At 44.2% G+C, this 17873-nt stretch overlaps 2 protein-coding genes across 6 annotated transcripts in view; one reads left to right on the top strand and one right to left on the bottom strand.

Moving 5' to 3' along the window:
- ibtk (inhibitor of Bruton agammaglobulinemia tyrosine kinase) overlaps window positions 1-3571 on the bottom strand; it is a 43284-nt gene extending 39713 nt beyond the window's left edge. For all 5 annotated transcript variants that reach the window (XM_080769169.1, XM_080769171.1, XM_080769170.1 and 2 more), the window contains exon 1: window positions 3398-3571. The gene's annotated coding sequence lies outside the window, so the exon portion shown is untranslated. The remainder of the gene's footprint in view (window positions 1-3397) is intronic.
- Window positions 3572-8713: 5142 nt separating this feature from the next.
- Window positions 8714-11954, top strand: tpbg (trophoblast glycoprotein). The gene has a single exon (XM_080768813.1). The coding sequence runs from the start codon at window positions 9235-9237 to the stop codon at window positions 10378-10380; it is 1146 nt and encodes a 381-aa protein (XP_080624939.1). The 5' UTR covers window positions 8714-9234; the 3' UTR covers window positions 10381-11954.
- Window positions 11955-17873: the final 5919 nt, after the last annotated feature.

Genomic DNA, 17873 nt, shown 5'->3' with positions numbered 1-17873 from the left:
TCCCATGATGCAGCACATTGTGCGGTCGCATTGTGCCACAGTTTCACTCCTGCTTTACTAAAACATATAACCTTAAGGGGACTAACTTTAATAACTTGAATGAATCCTTTTACAACAACACTGTCTGTGTCTTTATCCTCCCATTCTTTTTTAAGGTCCATCAAAGCTTTGATCTCACTGTTATCCTTCCATCCTAGTTTCCGCTGTTCATATTTGACCTGCCTGTACAAAGAAGTGTCTTTGCCAACTCCACTACGATTTCCAGCTATTAAAGACCTTGGGTCTGCATTGTTCACTGCCTCAATGTAAGCATTATGTGCAAATCGGTTCTTCATTTTTCTACCCAAGTTTGCACGCTCTGTGCTTCTAATATATCTACCTCTCAATTTGTCCTTTGTGTGATGTATGTTGCCAGTGTAAGCTATATGAAATATGCCGTCTTCGAATGAATAGAGATGTATTTTAAAGGTCATCTCACATGAAGTATGCCGACAGGCGCCAATGATTGTCAGACATGGCTTGTTTGATTTTCTAACGACAGCGGTAGAAAAGTAGTGATTAACAAAACGGATTATACAGTATGGATTCGATTCCTTGACTTTGCTGGCAAACAGCTCTTGCCATTCATACATCTTAAAATATTTATTTCCTTTGACTCTTAAGGAGTTTACAGTGTCCCATTCTGAAGACTTCAAAGTAAAGGTAGTAGGTTCAATGGCACTGTGTTTGAAGGGTCCTAATGTAGCACTAGATAGTCCCATGACACTCTGAACAGTACCATCATCTAGACTCAGAGTCTGTACAGACTGATGTACAGTGCTATACGAGTGATCTATTTCTACAGCATCTAGACTCAGAGTCTGTACAGTGCTATACGAGTGATCTATTTCTACAGCATCTAGACTCAGAGTCTGTACAGACTGATTCTGTACAGTGCTATACGAGTGATCTATTTCTACAGCATCTAGACTCAGAGTCTGTACAGAATGATTATGTACAGTGCTCTCATGAAATGCGTGGTGCACAACAACTGGCTTTATAGGCACATGAACACTGCTGGTTTGATTTAAATGTGATTCATCTACACTAGTGCTGTCTTCCTGCACATGAACACTGCTATTCTTTTCAGGCTTTATAGGCTGCACATGAACACTGTTGGTTTGATTTAAATGTGATTCATCTACACTAGTGCTGTCTTCCTGCACATGAACACTGCTATTCTTTTCAGGCTTTATAGGCTGCACATGAACACTGCTATTCTTTTCAGTATATAAAATCCCCTGTGTCAATGGCTCATGATTGCAAGTAGTGGATAAACACGCATAATTGAGTTTGTCAAAGTCTCGACTTTACACCTCTTTTACACCTCTCCCGCTTAGCGGAGACTGTGGGGTGGTAGAGGACATCTCCCCGGACGCGTGGGTATGTCCAGATAGTTGCCTCGCGGAGCCGTCTTTTGTCCAGTGTCCATTCTGGGTCCGGAAACGGTATTTTTTTTGCATTGACCCCAGTAGAAGGGCTCCAGCTGTGAATTTTACACCTCTCCCGCTTAGCGGAGACTGTGGGGTGGTAGAGGACATCTCCCCGGACGCGTGGGTATGTCCAGATAGTTGCCTCGCGGAGCCGTCTTTTGTCCAGTGTCCATTCTGGGTCCGGAAACGGTATTTTTTTTGCATTGACTCCAGTAGAAGCTCTGCTGCTGTGAATTTTACACCTCTCCCGCTTAGCGGAGACTGTGGGGTGGTAGAGGACATCTCCCCGGACGCGTGGGTATGTCCAGATAGTTGCCTCGCGGAGCCGTCTTTTGTCCAGTGTCCATTCTGGGTCCGGAAACGGTATTTTTTTTGCATTGACCCCAGTAGAAGGGCTCCAGCTGTGAATTTTACACCTCTCCCGCTTAGCGGAGACTGTGGGGTGGTAGAGGACATCTCCCCGGACGCGTGGGTATGTCCAGATAGTTGCCTCGCGGAGCCGTCTTTTGTCCAGTGTCCATTCTGGGTCCGGAAACGGTATTTCTTTTGCATTGACCCCAGTAGAAGGGCTCCAGCTGTGAATTTTACACCTCTCCCGCTTAGCGGAGACTGTGGGGTGGTAGAGGACATCTCCCCGGACGCGTGGGTATGTCCAGATAGTTGCCTCGCGGAGCCGTCTTTTGTCCAGTGTCCATTCTGGGTCCGGAAACGGTATTTTTTTTGCATTGACCCCAGTAGAAGGGCTCCAGCTGTGAATTTTACACCTCTCCCGCTTAGCGGAGACTGTGGGGTGGTAGAGGACATCTCCCCGGACGCGTGGGTATGTCCAGATAGTTGCCTCGCGGAGCCGTCTTTTGTCCAGTGTCCATTCTGGGTCCGGAAACGGTATTTTTTTTGCATTGACTCCAGTAGAAGCTCTGCTGCTGTGAATTTTACACCTCTCCCGCTTAGCGGAGACTGTGGGGTGGTAGAGGACATCTCCCCGGACGCGTGGGTATGTCCAGATAGTTGCCTCGCGGAGCCGTCTTTTGTCCAGTGTCCATTCTGGGTCCGGAAACGGTATTTTTTTTGCATTGACCCCAGTAGAAGGGCTCCAGCTGTGAATTTTACACCTCTCCCGCTTAGCGGAGACTGTGGAGTGGTAGAGGACATCTCCCCGGACGCGTGGGTATGTCCAGATAGTTGCCTCGCGGAGCCGTCTTTTGTCCAGTGTCCATTCTGGGTCCGGAAACGGTATTTTTTTTGCATTGACCCCAGTAGAAGGGCTCCAGCTGTGAATTTTACACCTCTCCCGCTTAGCGGAGACTGTGGGGTGGTAGAGGACATCTCCCCGGACGCGTGGGTATGTCCAGATAGTTGCCTCGCGGAGCCGTCTTTTGTCCAGTGTCCATTCTGGGTCCGGAAACGGTACATTTTTTTGCATTGACCCCAGTAGAAGCTCTGCTGCTGTGAATTTTACACCTCTCCCGCTTAGCGGAGACTGTGGGGTGGTAGAGGACATCTTCCCGAACGCGTGGGTGTGTCCAGATAGTTGCCTCGCGGAGCCGTCTTTTGTCCAGTGTCCACTTTATAAAGTCCATGCACTCCAGTGAATAGCATTTATCCATTTAGATAACTTTTTTATGTTATTTAATTACTTATTTTTACACAGAAACATAATGTGTGTCTTTACAATAACTGTAATGTAATAATAATACTAATAATGTAATGTAATAATTATTTAATTAACGAATTAAATAACCTTATCTTATTCTGAAGGCAACCGGATGTCTTAAATTAGCTAGCTCTCAGACAGGAAGTACTACAACGCTTGTAGATCTGCCATTTCCTGCGGCGCATATGCAGCTGCAGCGAAGCAGCTAGCTAACGACGTTACAAACAACAAGCCGGACCCGGCGGACCGTTTCTGTTCTTCCTAGTCTCACCTTCCGTTAGATGAAGAAAGGAGAAGTCATGGAGCGTGCATCAACAACAGTACACATCCACTGTGTCATTATACTGTGAATAAATGCAAAACAACGTGTTTTACAGTTTACAGTCAACTTGGAAAGAAACCCGGCTGGGTGCAGAAGAGCTGTAGGATAATGTTGTTGCTGACAGACAGGCGGAACCGGGGGGCAGGTCTTGGGCAGTACTATGATTTCTGATTGGCTCAGAGCAGTTAAACATCCTGGTTCCCTATTGGGTGCTACGGTCAAGCCCCTAATGCCCGCCCCCCCCCCCCCCCCCCCTTCAAACTTTATTAACAGTTTGCAGAAGGCTTCGTGACCATTGGGGTCCTCCATTTTCAATTCATCAGAATATTTAATGACATAAATATACAGTACATCATATAAATTGTTTAGAAATGAAAATAATGGGCGCCCGCTGGCCAAGTGCTCTTTGAGTGCGGTTTTGAAGGAGAGTAATAGGGATTCAAATTCCTTATTATATTTTTATGTTAGGGCATTCCACATTTTTGTGGCATAGGAAATACATTTTGTTAGTCTTCAAAGTATTCTTATACTGACCACTGTGACCTGTGAGGAGATTCCGTACAAAAATCAAGTTCTTGCGGCCTGGGCCGGCCGAGCGGTCCAGGCATGCACCTAGATTGATTGATTGATTGATTGAAATCTTTATTAACAGTTTGCAGAATTACAGTACATTTCAAGCACAAACTCAATACAAAGACTGTTAACTGTGAGTGGACGACCCAATTAAGCCTTACACTTGTTTACAACAGGGTCCACATTGTTCAATTCATCAAAACATTTAGAGACAAACAAATAGACACTTCTATGTAGTTAAAGAACAGAACAGGAATTCATCATATAGGAAGCGAAAAGGGAAAAAAATATATATACAGTGAGGGGAACAGGGGGATAAAAGAAAAGAAAACGAAAGACAGAGTGTAGGGCGCCTGCACACAACACCATGCGTTGATGCCATGTGTGCATATGTGCAGGCACCCAACACCACGTCCATACAAAAACATAGTACAATCCATAGTACAAAGACAGAGTGTAGGGCGCCTGCACACAACACCATGCGTTGATGCCATGTGTGCATATGTGCAGGCACCCAACACCACGTCCATACAAAAACATCGTACAATCCAGATAAAAATTCAGCTTTTACAGAGGCCAGTTTCGAATTGCAGCCATCCGTAGGTGCCCTTTGAGAGCAGTTTTGAAGGAGCCAAGGGATTCACATGTCTTAATGACTGTTGGTAGGGCGTTCCACATTTTGGTCGCATAGGAGCGAAAAGAATTTAGTCCCTTGTTTGTGCCGAATCTGGGTTGTACATGGTTTGTTGCACTCCCTCTGGTGTTGTGGGTGTGGACTTCGTTTACATTAAGGAAGTATTTAGACAGGTACATGGGTATCATGGTGGTGTATCTAATCTTGTGGACCAGACCCATTGCAAGATGCTGTACTCTGTCGTCGACCCTAAGCCATCCCAGCCTGTCAAAGTGGGCAGGGGTGAGGTGGGTTCGGGGGGTGAGGCCAAGTAGGAGCCTGACCAGTTTGTTTTGGGAGGTCTGGAGCCTTGTTTTAAGGGCCTTTGAGGTGCTGTGGTACCAGGAGGTGGATGCATAGTCAAAGAAACCTTGTACAAGGGCTCCTGTTAAGGTCTTCAAGGTGTTTTTGTCGACCAGTGAGGAGATCCTGTAGAGGAGACTACCTAGGCAGGTTGTTAACCTGACAGCGTGTCGCAGGTTTGAGTCCTGATCCCGACGACCTTTGCTCTCTCTCCCCCTTTCCTGTCAAAACTACTGTAAATCTATCAATAAAGGCAAAAAGCCTTTCCTCAGACTCAGAGTCATGACTCAAAACATCAGTCATTACCTGCACCTTATAATAAAAGAGGCTTTAACTGTCTAAGCTGCTCCATTGCCTTCTCTAATTGATGTTGTCCTGCTCCATTAGAAGGACAAGATCAGTACAGTGAACACTGGAGAGGGGTAGACTATGAGTACTGGAGTTGAGTAGGCTGCACATGATGTTTAATTTTGTTTTTTTGAGGGGCGCTATATTCAGCTATAGACAGTGTAGATTTTCGTCTTACACAAACATTAAATTCCCATTGACAATGAATAGAGAATTTACATCATATGTAGACAAGCAAATTGGCTATTTATGTCCCACACAAAGATTTAATTCCCATTGACAATGAATGGATGATGTAAGAGTGCCCTTCACTTCACACGGGTGTGATTTTTTCTTTTTTGATTGATTGACTGAATAAAATTGATTAAAAAAAGGCACGGTGGCAGTAGTAGGTTAATACAAGAAAGATATACGTACAGTAAACAGTTGGCGGGGGGGTGGGGGGCATCTCTGGTGATAAGCTTAGACTTTCTACTTTTTACTGGGGCCAGTTACAATTTTCAGCCACCTGTTGGTGCTCTTTTAGAGTGGTTTTGGAGGGTAAAGAGTCAAAATTTTTAGGACTGTAGTGTTGATAGGGAATTCTGGTGGCATATAGCAGTAGAACGAATTTGACCCCATTTTTGTGAGATCAGTGGGGCTCCTCCTAGTGCCTGTGTGTGTCTTTTACACAATTGAATTATAGTCTGACAGGTACAGTATATGGGTTGGGTATCTCTGGTTTCTTGCTTATCTTGAAGACCAGGCCCATTGCAAGTTGCTCAGTTCTGAACAAAATAATAATAAATCAAACACAAATTTGCTATATGAGCACACAAAAGGGAGTAGCCTAATCTATAGAAAAACCGCAGGTTCATTATCTAGTCTATTGACTTAAATGCACAGTGCCTATAAAGTCAGCTTAAAGATACTTCATGGGTTAGTGTTGACGTGAGTCTATAACGTAATCGTAAAATGGCTATCTTGTCAAAATGGTCAATTACTCAGTGTTTTCTTATTACTTACAGCACTACATGTACCGTTCAGGTATTTAGTCATCTCCCCACTGTTTTAAAAGTCTGTCCAAGCAGTCAGGCCTCAGCCATGCAGGCTAGACTTCATGCACCTCTGTCAGCTCTCCATGTCCGACTCCTCATGTGGAGAGGGCCTCTCTCACGGGCCCCTCAGTGAGACACTAGAAGGAGGTCTCAGATAGGCCTTCTCAGACAGAAGGAGGTCTACAGAGGTATCATAGGCCCAATAGTATGTTCCCACTCTATAGACACGGACGCACAAGGCAGTCAATGAGTGTGCATATATAATGTCTGTGAGCTTGAACGTAACATGGAGTGCATTGCTGCAAAGACAGCCAAAACTAGACTCTGTGTGTGTCTCTTGTGGGTGTCAGCCTGCTTATTTTCACCCCCAGGCCGAAGGCGTGGCCGAGACTACGTTTTGCACCCTGTCCGTCACTCCGTCCGTCTGTCCGTGTGTGTGTCCGTCTGTGAGCAGCTAATCTCCGGCACCGTTGGCTTAGTCGCAACAAAACTGTGAACACACACTCGCTTGAATGACAGAGAAGAACCTCTGCAACAAGGACGGCTTATCTAATAATATATATTTTTATATTGCTATTATTTTATCATAATTTCACGCTAATAGGTACATGAAAACACCTGGGATTCGAACTTTGGTCTCCCGTGTGAAAGTCCAATATCTTAACCACTAAACCAAAGGGATATCCCTATATGGACTGGGGGAGATATTAGGCATTTGAGGCCATCAGGCTGAGGCTCTGAGTCACTGCTACATATGCATGAACTCTATATATATTGCAAGTGCAATATTGTGGTTATACAACAGTTACCATCAAAATATATCATATTGTATTCATTTTGCGGGACATTTCTCTCTCAAAATAACTTTTCTGCAGCTGCTCTGTCCTCTATAGTCATCCCACCCACCCAGCAAATATGGACGTTTTTCTTGTTAGTCGTGTTCTCAAACTCTTTTTGAATGTTTCATCTGCGGGATGTGCTGGTCGTAGTTGGCAGGTAGTTAAATATGCAGCTCTGTGGGTGCACAGTCTGTCTGCTCTATTGAGCCAGCCAGGTTTGCCTGTGGCAGCCTCTCTCAGTCATCAGGCTGTGCTCTGTACATATAAAGGATTAGTTTAGCATCAGTCACAGACTAGTGTGTTCTGCCAGTGTATTCACTAGTATTTAGAGCCAAATAACATTCCAATCGACTCGCCTCGGATGTGCAGCGTGGTTTTGAGGTTAGGTTTATTATGCATAGTTTATGTGAGGTTTAGACATTTAGACATAGCGGAAAGGGGGAATCCTGTCTGTAAACTCTTTATACTTTATACAAAGTTGGCATTCCTGCTACCAATAAGATAAAGCACAAGTTCCACAACATTATGAATTGTTATGTTCATTGTCAAAACAGGTGTGGAAAAATAATGTGTAGCCTACTATTAAGGAAGCCTTAAGGCTATACTACAATATTGTGCTCTAGTGTGTGTGTGTGTGTGTGTGTGTGTGTGTGTGTGTGTGTGTGTGTGTGTGTGTGTGTGTGTGTGTGTGTGTGTGTGTGTGTGTGTGTGTGTGTGTGTGTGTGTGTGTGTGTGTGTGTGTCTCTCTCTCTCTGGACGCCTGGACGTATATCTCCCTCCTCCCTCTCTCCACTATGCGTGCATGTGTGTCGGTCGTGCATGTGCACCGGTCCAGCAGCAGCGAAGGGGGGTCTTGTGTGAACTGACACCATCACTAGACAGCAGATGCATAAGTCAACATGGGTTAAATTTCCATTTTTGGTGGTGTGCAGTGCATTGTCTGGGGTGACCTAGAAGAGTCTTCTATCAATTGTTTCTGCATGCTATGGAAGCATTTTGTTATTTTTATTTTTTTTAATTATAAAACAATCCTGCTTTTTCCAGATGAAATATGGCACTTACAGGAGGCTTTATCTCCCACTATATTAGATAGGCTGAAAGGTTTCAAATGCCATATGCGCGTGCACACTAGCCTATCATAGGCTGTAGATTCAATTATCCGATTTGTAATATCGCAATAGATTTATTAGATTTGTTTGACCAATAGTCTTATATATTGTCTTAAATCCCAAGTAGTGAAATTGGCGCATACCAATCTCAGTTTATAGCCGGCCTAGTATAAACTGCGATTTTATTGTACGGGACTATATTTAAAAAAAAAGTTAAAGTGAAATGTGAATTAAATAGAAACATAACACAAGAATCTTCATTTTGGACCGATTGCAATCTAAAAAAGTTTCATTGTTCGCCCCTTTTACCAGAGAAGTGGTATGTTCCCGTTCTCCGAGACTCCGGTGGGCTGCACCGTGGCACTATTTTGGAGCGTTCATCATTCTCCGGGGCTTGGAGATCGGCGAGGTTAGTGCGCGTGTCGGATGGATGGATGCCACCTTTGGGAGACACAGATTGTTTGTTTCAGAGAAATAAAAGAAGTTGTTTGCCGTCTTAAGGAGGCCATTTCGACCGACAGCCGGACAAGAGGATATACTCATCCTAGGCTTCATAGCTCAGATGGGAAAAACAAATATGACCACGAAGAGGATTGGGATATAACTTAAACTTAGCGAGCTTGGCGCACACGTTAACCCGCTGAACATCATGGATATGTAAGCCCCACACCAGAACGGTTTGGGGTTATGATTTGGGTCGTTTCCAACAGATTTGTGTCGGAGGTGGGACCGTGGGACTAGATCCAAGGGGATAAAGTGGGAGAAACGCGGAAAAGTTTCCATTCCCATTTCCCACCCAGACTGAGGAACAAAGTCGTGCCGAGCAGCCGAGCCGAGGTAGTATTTGTCCTGAACCTATCCTTTCCACGGTATTCTAGTTCGATTTAAACCAATTGAGTTAAAAATGTGCGTAGCGAGTTTATTTGGGCGTTTACGCGGAAAAATCCCAAACAGGACAAAGAAGTTGGGTCTTGCGTATGCATTTTTCTTCTTAGCTTTTGTTTTGTCATGTTGTGAGTGTTGCCCAGATAAATGCTTGTGCTCCACACAAACTGTGAAATGCCAAAACCAGGATTTAACGGTTATTCCGCATCCATTGCCAGCCAACACAAGACAACTGTTCGTTACAGGGAACAAAATATCCCGTATCGGTGTGGAGTCTTTTCAGACCCGCCTCGACCTATTAACAGAGCTGTATCTCAATGGGAACGAGCTGGAGTATGTGGATTCAGGGGCATTCCACAACCTACCAAACCTCGAGCGTGTGGACTTGAGCAACAACAAAATTCTGAATATCAGTGCTATAGCTTTCACTGAAGACAATAAATTACAGGTGTTGAACCTCAGCAGTTCTTTCCACAACTATTCTTCTATGGACGTGGTCCTGAGTGTGCTACAGAAAGGGAATTTTGTCCAGCTTACAAACTTGGACATGTCGAACAATCACCTTGTGGTTCTGCCAGATGGAATATTCATGGAACTCCCTAGGCTTACCAACCTCAGCCTGCAAAACAGCTCCATCATCTCTCTTCAGAACGGAACGCTGCGGGATCCTCCACTGCAGGAACTTGACCTGAGGGACAACGGTCTGAGGGAGCTGCCCAACACCACACTGGCAGACTTCAACCTCAAGACTGATCTCCAGGTCCACATGGCGGGGAACCCCTGGCGCTGTGACTGCCTCATTGAGGACCTCGTAGTTTGGCTGAAAAGCTCAGATCAGGTCACCGACGCACAGAACCTGACCTGTGCAGACCCAGAAGGCCTGAAAAACCTGCCTCTGTTGCAGTTAGAGCCGTCTCAGTTGGAGTGCAACTATTCCGGTGACATGAAAGGAGTACTGGAGACCTCGTATGTCTTCCTGGGGATGGTGTTGTGCCTGATTGGTGTCATATTCCTGCTGGTGCTTTACCTAAACAGGAAGGGGATCAAGCGTTGGATATACAACATCCGTGACGCGTGCAGGGACCACATGGAGGGGTACCATTATAGGTATGAGAATAACACTGATCCGCGGATGGCCAACCTCAGCATCAATTCAGATGTTTGAGTGAGGACAGGACACTGTTGGTCCAGCAAGGGGACATTACATGACTTTATGCTATTGCAATATCGATATGCATGCATGAGCGGCTTCCTCTGCCACTTCAACTCAGTCCCTGTACTGATGTCACGACCTCCATTCAGCCACGTGTGCATGCCCCTGTCCACACAACAGCCCTTGTGATAACGATGTCCAAATTCTCTTTGTTTCATGCACTTAAACCATTGCATGGACTCATGGAGGACAATGAATCATGGACAGTGTTGTGATTTTTGTCCTGTGTTTATTGTTTTTCTCCAAAGGATAAACAAATGGAGTTATTTGACTTTTTAAATAAGATGGCAAATATATCTGGCAAGTCTGCGGTACTGACTTCCAGCATTCTCAACATGCCTCTACTGCACATTGGTATGCTGCTTAAACAGTCAATTCTTTTTAATATGTGATTTAGTGATGTAGGACTTTGGATATTTATAGTGCTCACTTTATAGTTTTTGCATTTAGTAGGTGGATGTTATTTATAATAGTTGTTTTTCCCATGAAGATCTTCAGCTAAATAAAATGCCTTGAATTGCTGACTTCTATTGACTGAGGGCCTTTCATCTCAAGTCTGAGGAATGTAAAGCAATGGCTTGCAGAAGAATTTAGGGCCACACACGCGCACACTCACTTCTACTTTCACACGGCACTAACGCTGCCCTGAGGTAATGCCACTGCCACAGAGGTAGCACTTGGCTCACATTACTCACCTCCAAACAATGCAATATCTTTGTAGTTTTCAAAGTGCTACTTTCAGCTTCATATTAGAATGTTTACGTGGGGAGGGGGCAAAGTTGATTTGGGCTTGTCTGCAGGATAGAGGGAGTGAGTCAAGTTGAAGGGAGGGCAATAGAATAAGAAACTGCTTCCTGTAATCTCCCAATAAATGTACATACTCCTGATGGAAAAACAAATAATTGAAATCAAAACAACATTCGAGGAGCGAATGAAGGCTGTTTCATCACAAAGCACATTGAACAGAAGATTCTCATGGGGCACACTGACTCCAGGTATTATGGAAATAAGCTTAGTCGGCTACGCTTTCATGTGTCCCTGTTTGAACTGGCTTTAATATCAAGTGTTATGCTTTTATTACTTTTACAATTTCTTTCCTCACCATTCTGTGATATTAAATAGGGTATTCCTTTGAAGAATGTGCCATGCTTAATAAATACTGTAGCATGGCTCATTAGTGTGTTTTTGGTCTTCATCAAAAGGACTGAACTGTGTCAGCATTTTGAAGACCACCTAGATAACGCACTCTCTCTCACACACACACACACACACACACCGCTAACAACGGACTGCCTGCAGCTATACAGTAAACCATAACAATAACAGTCCTCAGCCACACATTTCCTTCAGTTTGTCAGGCCTGTATTTAGCAGTGAAATGGGGTATAGTGTCATGTCCTTATTTTTTATTTATTCTTTTTTAAAGAACAATGGATGCATTTTGGGGGGGAAAACGTTGAAATATGTTTGTCTTCCCTGAGCATATTTTTATTATATAAAAATAAAGGATTGTATTCATCCATGCCACCGTTGGCCCTTGGTGTAATCTTGGTCATTTCTAGAAGTTTTTCACAACGCTCTTGTTCTTTGAAACTCTGTCTGATCTGGTGCTCTGGGTAGTGTTAGTGCCCTCCCTGTACATCTCCTTCCAACTGCCGCTAGCAGAGAAGAAGACTGTCTCTGTGGACCGAAGATGTGCCGTCACGGCTGTAGTTTCACAAGTCAGTGGTTCCCGGAGCTCGCATCGCATCCCTGGAGTCATGTGCCTGGAAACAGACCGAGATATTGTAAGGAGGGTGGCCATTTGCCTATAATTCCAGATGTTATTTTAGTTTTTTTGTGACATGTTGCTGTTTTCTGATGATGGAAGCTTTATTTTGCTCGTGATCGGTCTATAGTAAACCGCTCAAACCAGAAGTCAATAATGAGCCCGTGTTTCCATAATCGACAGTCCTTAGTGTATTGAGGGTCACTGTACAATATGCAGTGTTTGTCTTTTTCATAACATTCTGCTGTTTTCTGATGATGAAAGCTTTATTTCTGATCACTTTGCAGGTGAGGTAAACCAGCTCAAGCCAGAGCCTTTCCATAATGGACATTCATTAGTGTATTTGCGGGTAAAAAAAAGAGTTAATTTAACTCATTGTTTTACACTCTGAGTTAAAACCACTGAGTTACCACAAAATGTAAATGAATAATCCCCAGAAGATATACGTATGCTCATAAACGGACACACAATTTCTCAAATGTGAGGTATTTTTTAACTCTCTGTCCCAGGAGAGGGACTGGACGGGTGCAGGCTGGGTGAGGCACACTAATGTTTCCACAGAGACCATGGAATCCTCACACACATGGCATGCTGTGAAATGACTCTCTGCAGATTCATATTAACGAGTACTGTAAGTTCCACACACCTCCAGTCACGCTTGGGAGAGCAGGTGTAATTAAAGGGGAGAAAATGCAATGTGAAGTAGTAAAAGGGGGAGGTGAGCGCTCTATGTTCCAACCTCAGCACCCTGTCTGATCCACACAGTGGGCCCTTTGTGCTTGTTAAAACCAGTCTCCTATAACAGCCCTGACATCTAAAGAGCTTTCGCTTGACTTGTGGTTTCAACTTGTGGCCTAGAAGACAGACGTCTGTCTCGGACAGGTCGCTTCCTAGGCCGTGGAGCTGTCTGTCTGGGCATGCTGGGAAATGGCCATTTATTATTCAGAGAAAGAAAGAGGCTGATATTTCTTCTCGCTGTGTTGTCCGTAGCCATCTCATGATCATTATGTACAGGCTAAAGCAGTGGTTCTCAACCTGTGGGTCGGGACCCCCAGGGGGGTCCCCCACATGATTTTGGGGGCAAAAAGCATTGACCAAAATGTTTGCCAAATTGTCAAATAATATAAAAAAGAGGCAAATATTGTGAACATTTTAGCCGATTTACAAGCTCACAACGCCTCGCAACCATTTGTAGATTGGCTATTTTCAAAATATGTATCTGTGGAACCGAGTCAAACTAAATGTAATGCCTCAACTCCTACAATTCCAAGTGCTTGTCCGGGTGACGGGTCCGTAGTTCAAATATTAATTTGCGGGAACCCCAGTTCAAATATGATTATTATGGGGATTCCTGTGGTGGAAAACTCACTAAGAAATAAGAACTCGAGTCCAAAGTAAAAAATTAAATTAAGGTTTTAATGAAGTGTCTGCGGACAAAGTGACAAAACCAAAGTGACAGACCAAAATTCCTGCAAGTTGGAGCTGAACAGAGTTGCATGTCTCTTTTTGTATCTTATAGTGAGTCATAAAGTGCTTTGTAAGCATACAAAAGCAGAACGGGAAGTTGGTTTATAGATATAGTTTGCAGAGGTTCATACGACGGGTCAGAGGGTGCACCGGGAGTTGACAGAATATTGAGTTCCCGGTCTGGCATCCTGTTCTGGGGACTGTCATCTCTGAGGAGTAGCAGACACCCATGAAGAGTGACAAACATGTTTGCCACTTCCCTAGGCCATGTACTTCCATGTTTCCTGTGTGTGCCAGGTATAGTACTCTGACTAAGGGTATAGTCTTTGATAACAAACTCAGAAAAAGCAGCAAAACATGTTTGTGACTGGGAAAGCATATATTTGTACTCTACAGTCCTCAAATAGCCTATGATTACTAATATAGTTTGAAAAGCCTGTACAAACCCCCATGTTTGAAGGAGTATGTATTGCGAGTTACTGCTGTTGATGTTTCACCATCGATGTATTGTGTAGTGCTCAATATGGATTTGTTTGTCCAGGACAGGCTTCAAACGCACCTCCTCAGGAGACTATTAGAGTTATTCATTGTATATCGACGATCCATATAGAACTGTTGATACGCTGGTTGCAGCAATAGCCAAAAAGGTAGAGAGGCCTGGCTATGTGTCCAGGTGTCCATGAGCATATTGAGCGAGACATTTAGACAGACAGCTGGGTGAAGAAAGTGTTACATACATAGCTACTGTATGCACATCATACTGGTGATACATGATACTATATTCATATCTATTGGTTAAACCTGGCCAGACCAATTGCAGATGGCCAGGTCGGACTAAGTCTTATATATTTTTAAATTAGTGTTACTAGTTCTTCTGTATCTCTACTCTTAACCTGTATAAGTGTATCTGTGTTTCGATCAATCGTTCGTTCGTTGCAGGCAACCATATAATTTCACTTGTTTTCTTAACCCTGCGTGCGCTCACTGCCTCACTGTGCTCTGCTGATGGCCATGTTTGTTGACCTTGCATTTAATATGCCAGTCCTATTTGCCAGTGTTGAGAGACGGACTGGCAGGTGATCATATTGCCAGAGTACCATAATTACATTCCCTGCTCTGCTCTGCTATACTTCACAGACACCTGGCCAGCCACCAGCCGCTGACCTTTTACTGGAAAAACTGGCTCTGAAAATGGTGATCATGTGAATGCCCTTTGCGAGCTTGAATAATGGTAAAAAATGTCCTCACTGGATGTATAATAAAGAAGTTAAAATAACACTGAATCTCCCTGGTACAAGATACAATTTGAATTCAGGCACCACTGTTCCCCAATTCCAGGACAATGTCACACTGATGGAAGGAATATAATCCATGTCTGCTTTTGCTTGTTCTGCAGCCATGTTTAAAAAACTAAAGCCTCATTTACATGTGGTGGCCGTACAACCGTGACACTCCAGCCAAAAGATCCAATTTGTGCGTCACGTTTCGGCGAGCGACACAGTGGCCAAGTAAAAAAAAATAGGCACGAGTTCAGCATCACGTTCAGTATCTCCCCTCTAACATGAGATGCCTCCTCTTCTCTAATGTTGATTTATGACGCCGCACACATTAGTGTTCTGTGGCATGCCGCCTCCTGCTGAGCCATGCTGGCCTTAATGAACGAGCATCCTGCTAAACGAAGATAGATGTGGGCTGACAGCACCACTGCCACCACAGCCTCTGCTGTGCGCGCGTCGCTGCGTCTACCGTGTTGCATCTGATCCGACACATGCAGAACATGCGGACAGACACATGGAAACAAACACGTGACGTGAGTGATGGAGCCGTTATTATGGGCCAGTGCCAACTAAGGACAACGCAGGATATCTGGTGGCATTCATAAAAATGTATACACTGCACTTGGAATAAGTTATATATCGTTGCTGAGGAAACCACATAACTTGCATAAATCAGTGCTAATTGAACACCCTTACGTCTGTGTGTTGGTTAAAACAATATCGAACCAATGAAAAGTAGTAAAAAGCGCTAAGGACAAAACCTCTTAACTCCATTTGACCCTCAAACTGTTTGTTAAAGTATAGGTAACTCCGTCACCTCTCCCCCTCTCATGCAAGTCACAACACCAACTTTGATGAGGCAGTATTGCTTTGTTTTCAATACAGGCTACGTATAAGGTTTTCTTCATTTCCTGGAAAACAAAACATAATTTCCATTTCCTGAAAAAATTGCATTTTGGAGGTGGTTTCTTCCCGGCAGCAGAGATATATTAACAATCAGACCTGTCTGAAGTGAGTGGTGCAACAGCGCCCTCTGTCGGTACCCTAAACATACAGACAGACAGACATGGGGAGGGAGGGACGGACAAAGCTGGGCATAGGAGTGCTGCACCCTATGGTTGCACCACTCAAAAATAAAAAGGTTAACCCATTCTGATCGGGAACCCATTTTGGTGTCGGCATCATGTCATGCTTTAGCTATTGAAAAACAGCAGATCTACAAGCTCATAGCGCGCCACCGAGTGGCGCGCTACGAGCTTGTAGGTCTGCTATTTTTTAAAGAATCGAAGAACGGCTGACATTTTTAAAATCTGATCTCAGGTCAGAATGGGTTCATCAGACCAGTGTGTGTCCAGCGGAAACCTCGTATGAATCTGATCTCAGGTCAGAATGGGTTAAACATGCTGACCGGCCGTCGCTGTGCATGATGACAAAAACTGAGAATGACCTTTATATGAGTCAGGGGGGGGGCGGCATGTACACAGTAAAACCCTCAGTACAAATCTAACTGGGAGTCCTTGGAAGTTCAGTTCATGCTGAAGAAGGCTCAGCCAAGGGTTAATTATGAGTGTGGCCAAACGAGCACATGCAGCTCCCCCCAGATGTGTTGACCCAGGTTTATGTGACCTTTATCAGACCAGTGCTGGAACATGCTTCACCTGTCTGGGCCGGCCTCCCAAAACACTTGATACAGGAACTGGAATGTCTGCAGAGAAGGTGCTGCCGCATCATTGGGATACCAACTATAACTCCTTCCCCACTCTGGAGGCGAGGAGAGAGGAGGCCACTCTAAGGGAATACAATAGACTACCGAGAGTAGGGACCACAAATACAAGTCGCTACACACAACGGAATGGGAGGGCACACAACCTGTGAGTCACACAAAAAGGCTGGACAGCCTTTTTGTGTGACTCACAGGTTGTCTCAAAATGTTAGAAATAATAATTCATACTGTTACAACACAGGTTGTGTGACTCACAGGTTGTCTCAAAATGTAAGAAATAATAATTCATACTGTTATGCAATGATGTCTTTGAAATAATGCACTCTCAAGAGTTAGAAATGGATAAATGTGTGAGGTATTATTCTGGTCATGCCAGGCTAGTGTGTGAGGTATTATTCTGGTCATGCCAAGCTAGTGTGTGAGGTAGCTGGTGGCTTGTAGTTGAAGATGCAAAATGTTAACAACATACCGACCTTTAAGGCTTGACCTTTAGATCGCAGACAGTCCTTCCTAAAACTGACGCAAGCGTTGCTTCTTTATAGAATGTTTCCATGAGATAATGGGGTAAAAAGCTAAAAATACCATGTGGCTAGAGGACGTAGTGTGACGTGTGACTCCTGGCAGATAAAACTACACATGTTCCATCCGATGCTCAAGTCATTAACTCACTTGCAGCCTCCAGACAATGCAATGTTTTGACACCAACTTTAAGTGCCTGAGCATACCCTTGCAGGATTGCCAAGGAGATCATTGTGACATTGTCTAACTGGGGAGAATGTTCGCCCTCACCCTTGGAATTCCCTCTAGTCCGCAGCATCACCCAAAACAGGTTTGTAATCCAAGTATTTATGGGCTGTAAATAATCAAAGCGGTCACTTCAGGAGCTGTTAAGAGTATTGGAAACAACAGAATCGATGGTTGCCAACTTGCCAGACATTCACACTGTCATTGAAGGGTAAACGATCTTACAACTGGCCATATCACATTAGACTAAATACACTGGAAAGCATTATGATACCTTTGGCCATGAGCTCATGGAAACAATATGTAATGTTGCAGACCGTCTAGTCTAGCCTGATACATCATCTGCCTGTCTGCTCCACCTTCTTAGAGATTCATGCACAGCTCTGGGTCATTAGACATAACCATTTTGTTTCTGGTCTGGTTACAATGCCAGCTGGACACAAACTTCACAAAGCCCTTCCCACAAT

The sequence above is a fragment of the Protomyctophum bolini genome (assembly GCF_963924005.1).
Source record: "Protomyctophum bolini genome assembly, chromosome: 7".
In the NCBI taxonomy this organism is placed as follows: Eukaryota; Metazoa; Chordata; class Actinopteri; order Myctophiformes; family Myctophidae; genus Protomyctophum; species Protomyctophum bolini.
The sequence above is the reverse complement of the archived record's forward strand: the minus strand, read 5'-3'. Positions and strand labels throughout refer to the sequence as shown.

Excerpts from the sequence above, each read along its gene's own strand:
- tpbg (XM_080768813.1), top strand. The coding sequence starts at position 9,235 with ATGTGCGTAGCGAGTTTATTTGGGCGTTTACGCGGAAAAATCCCAAAC.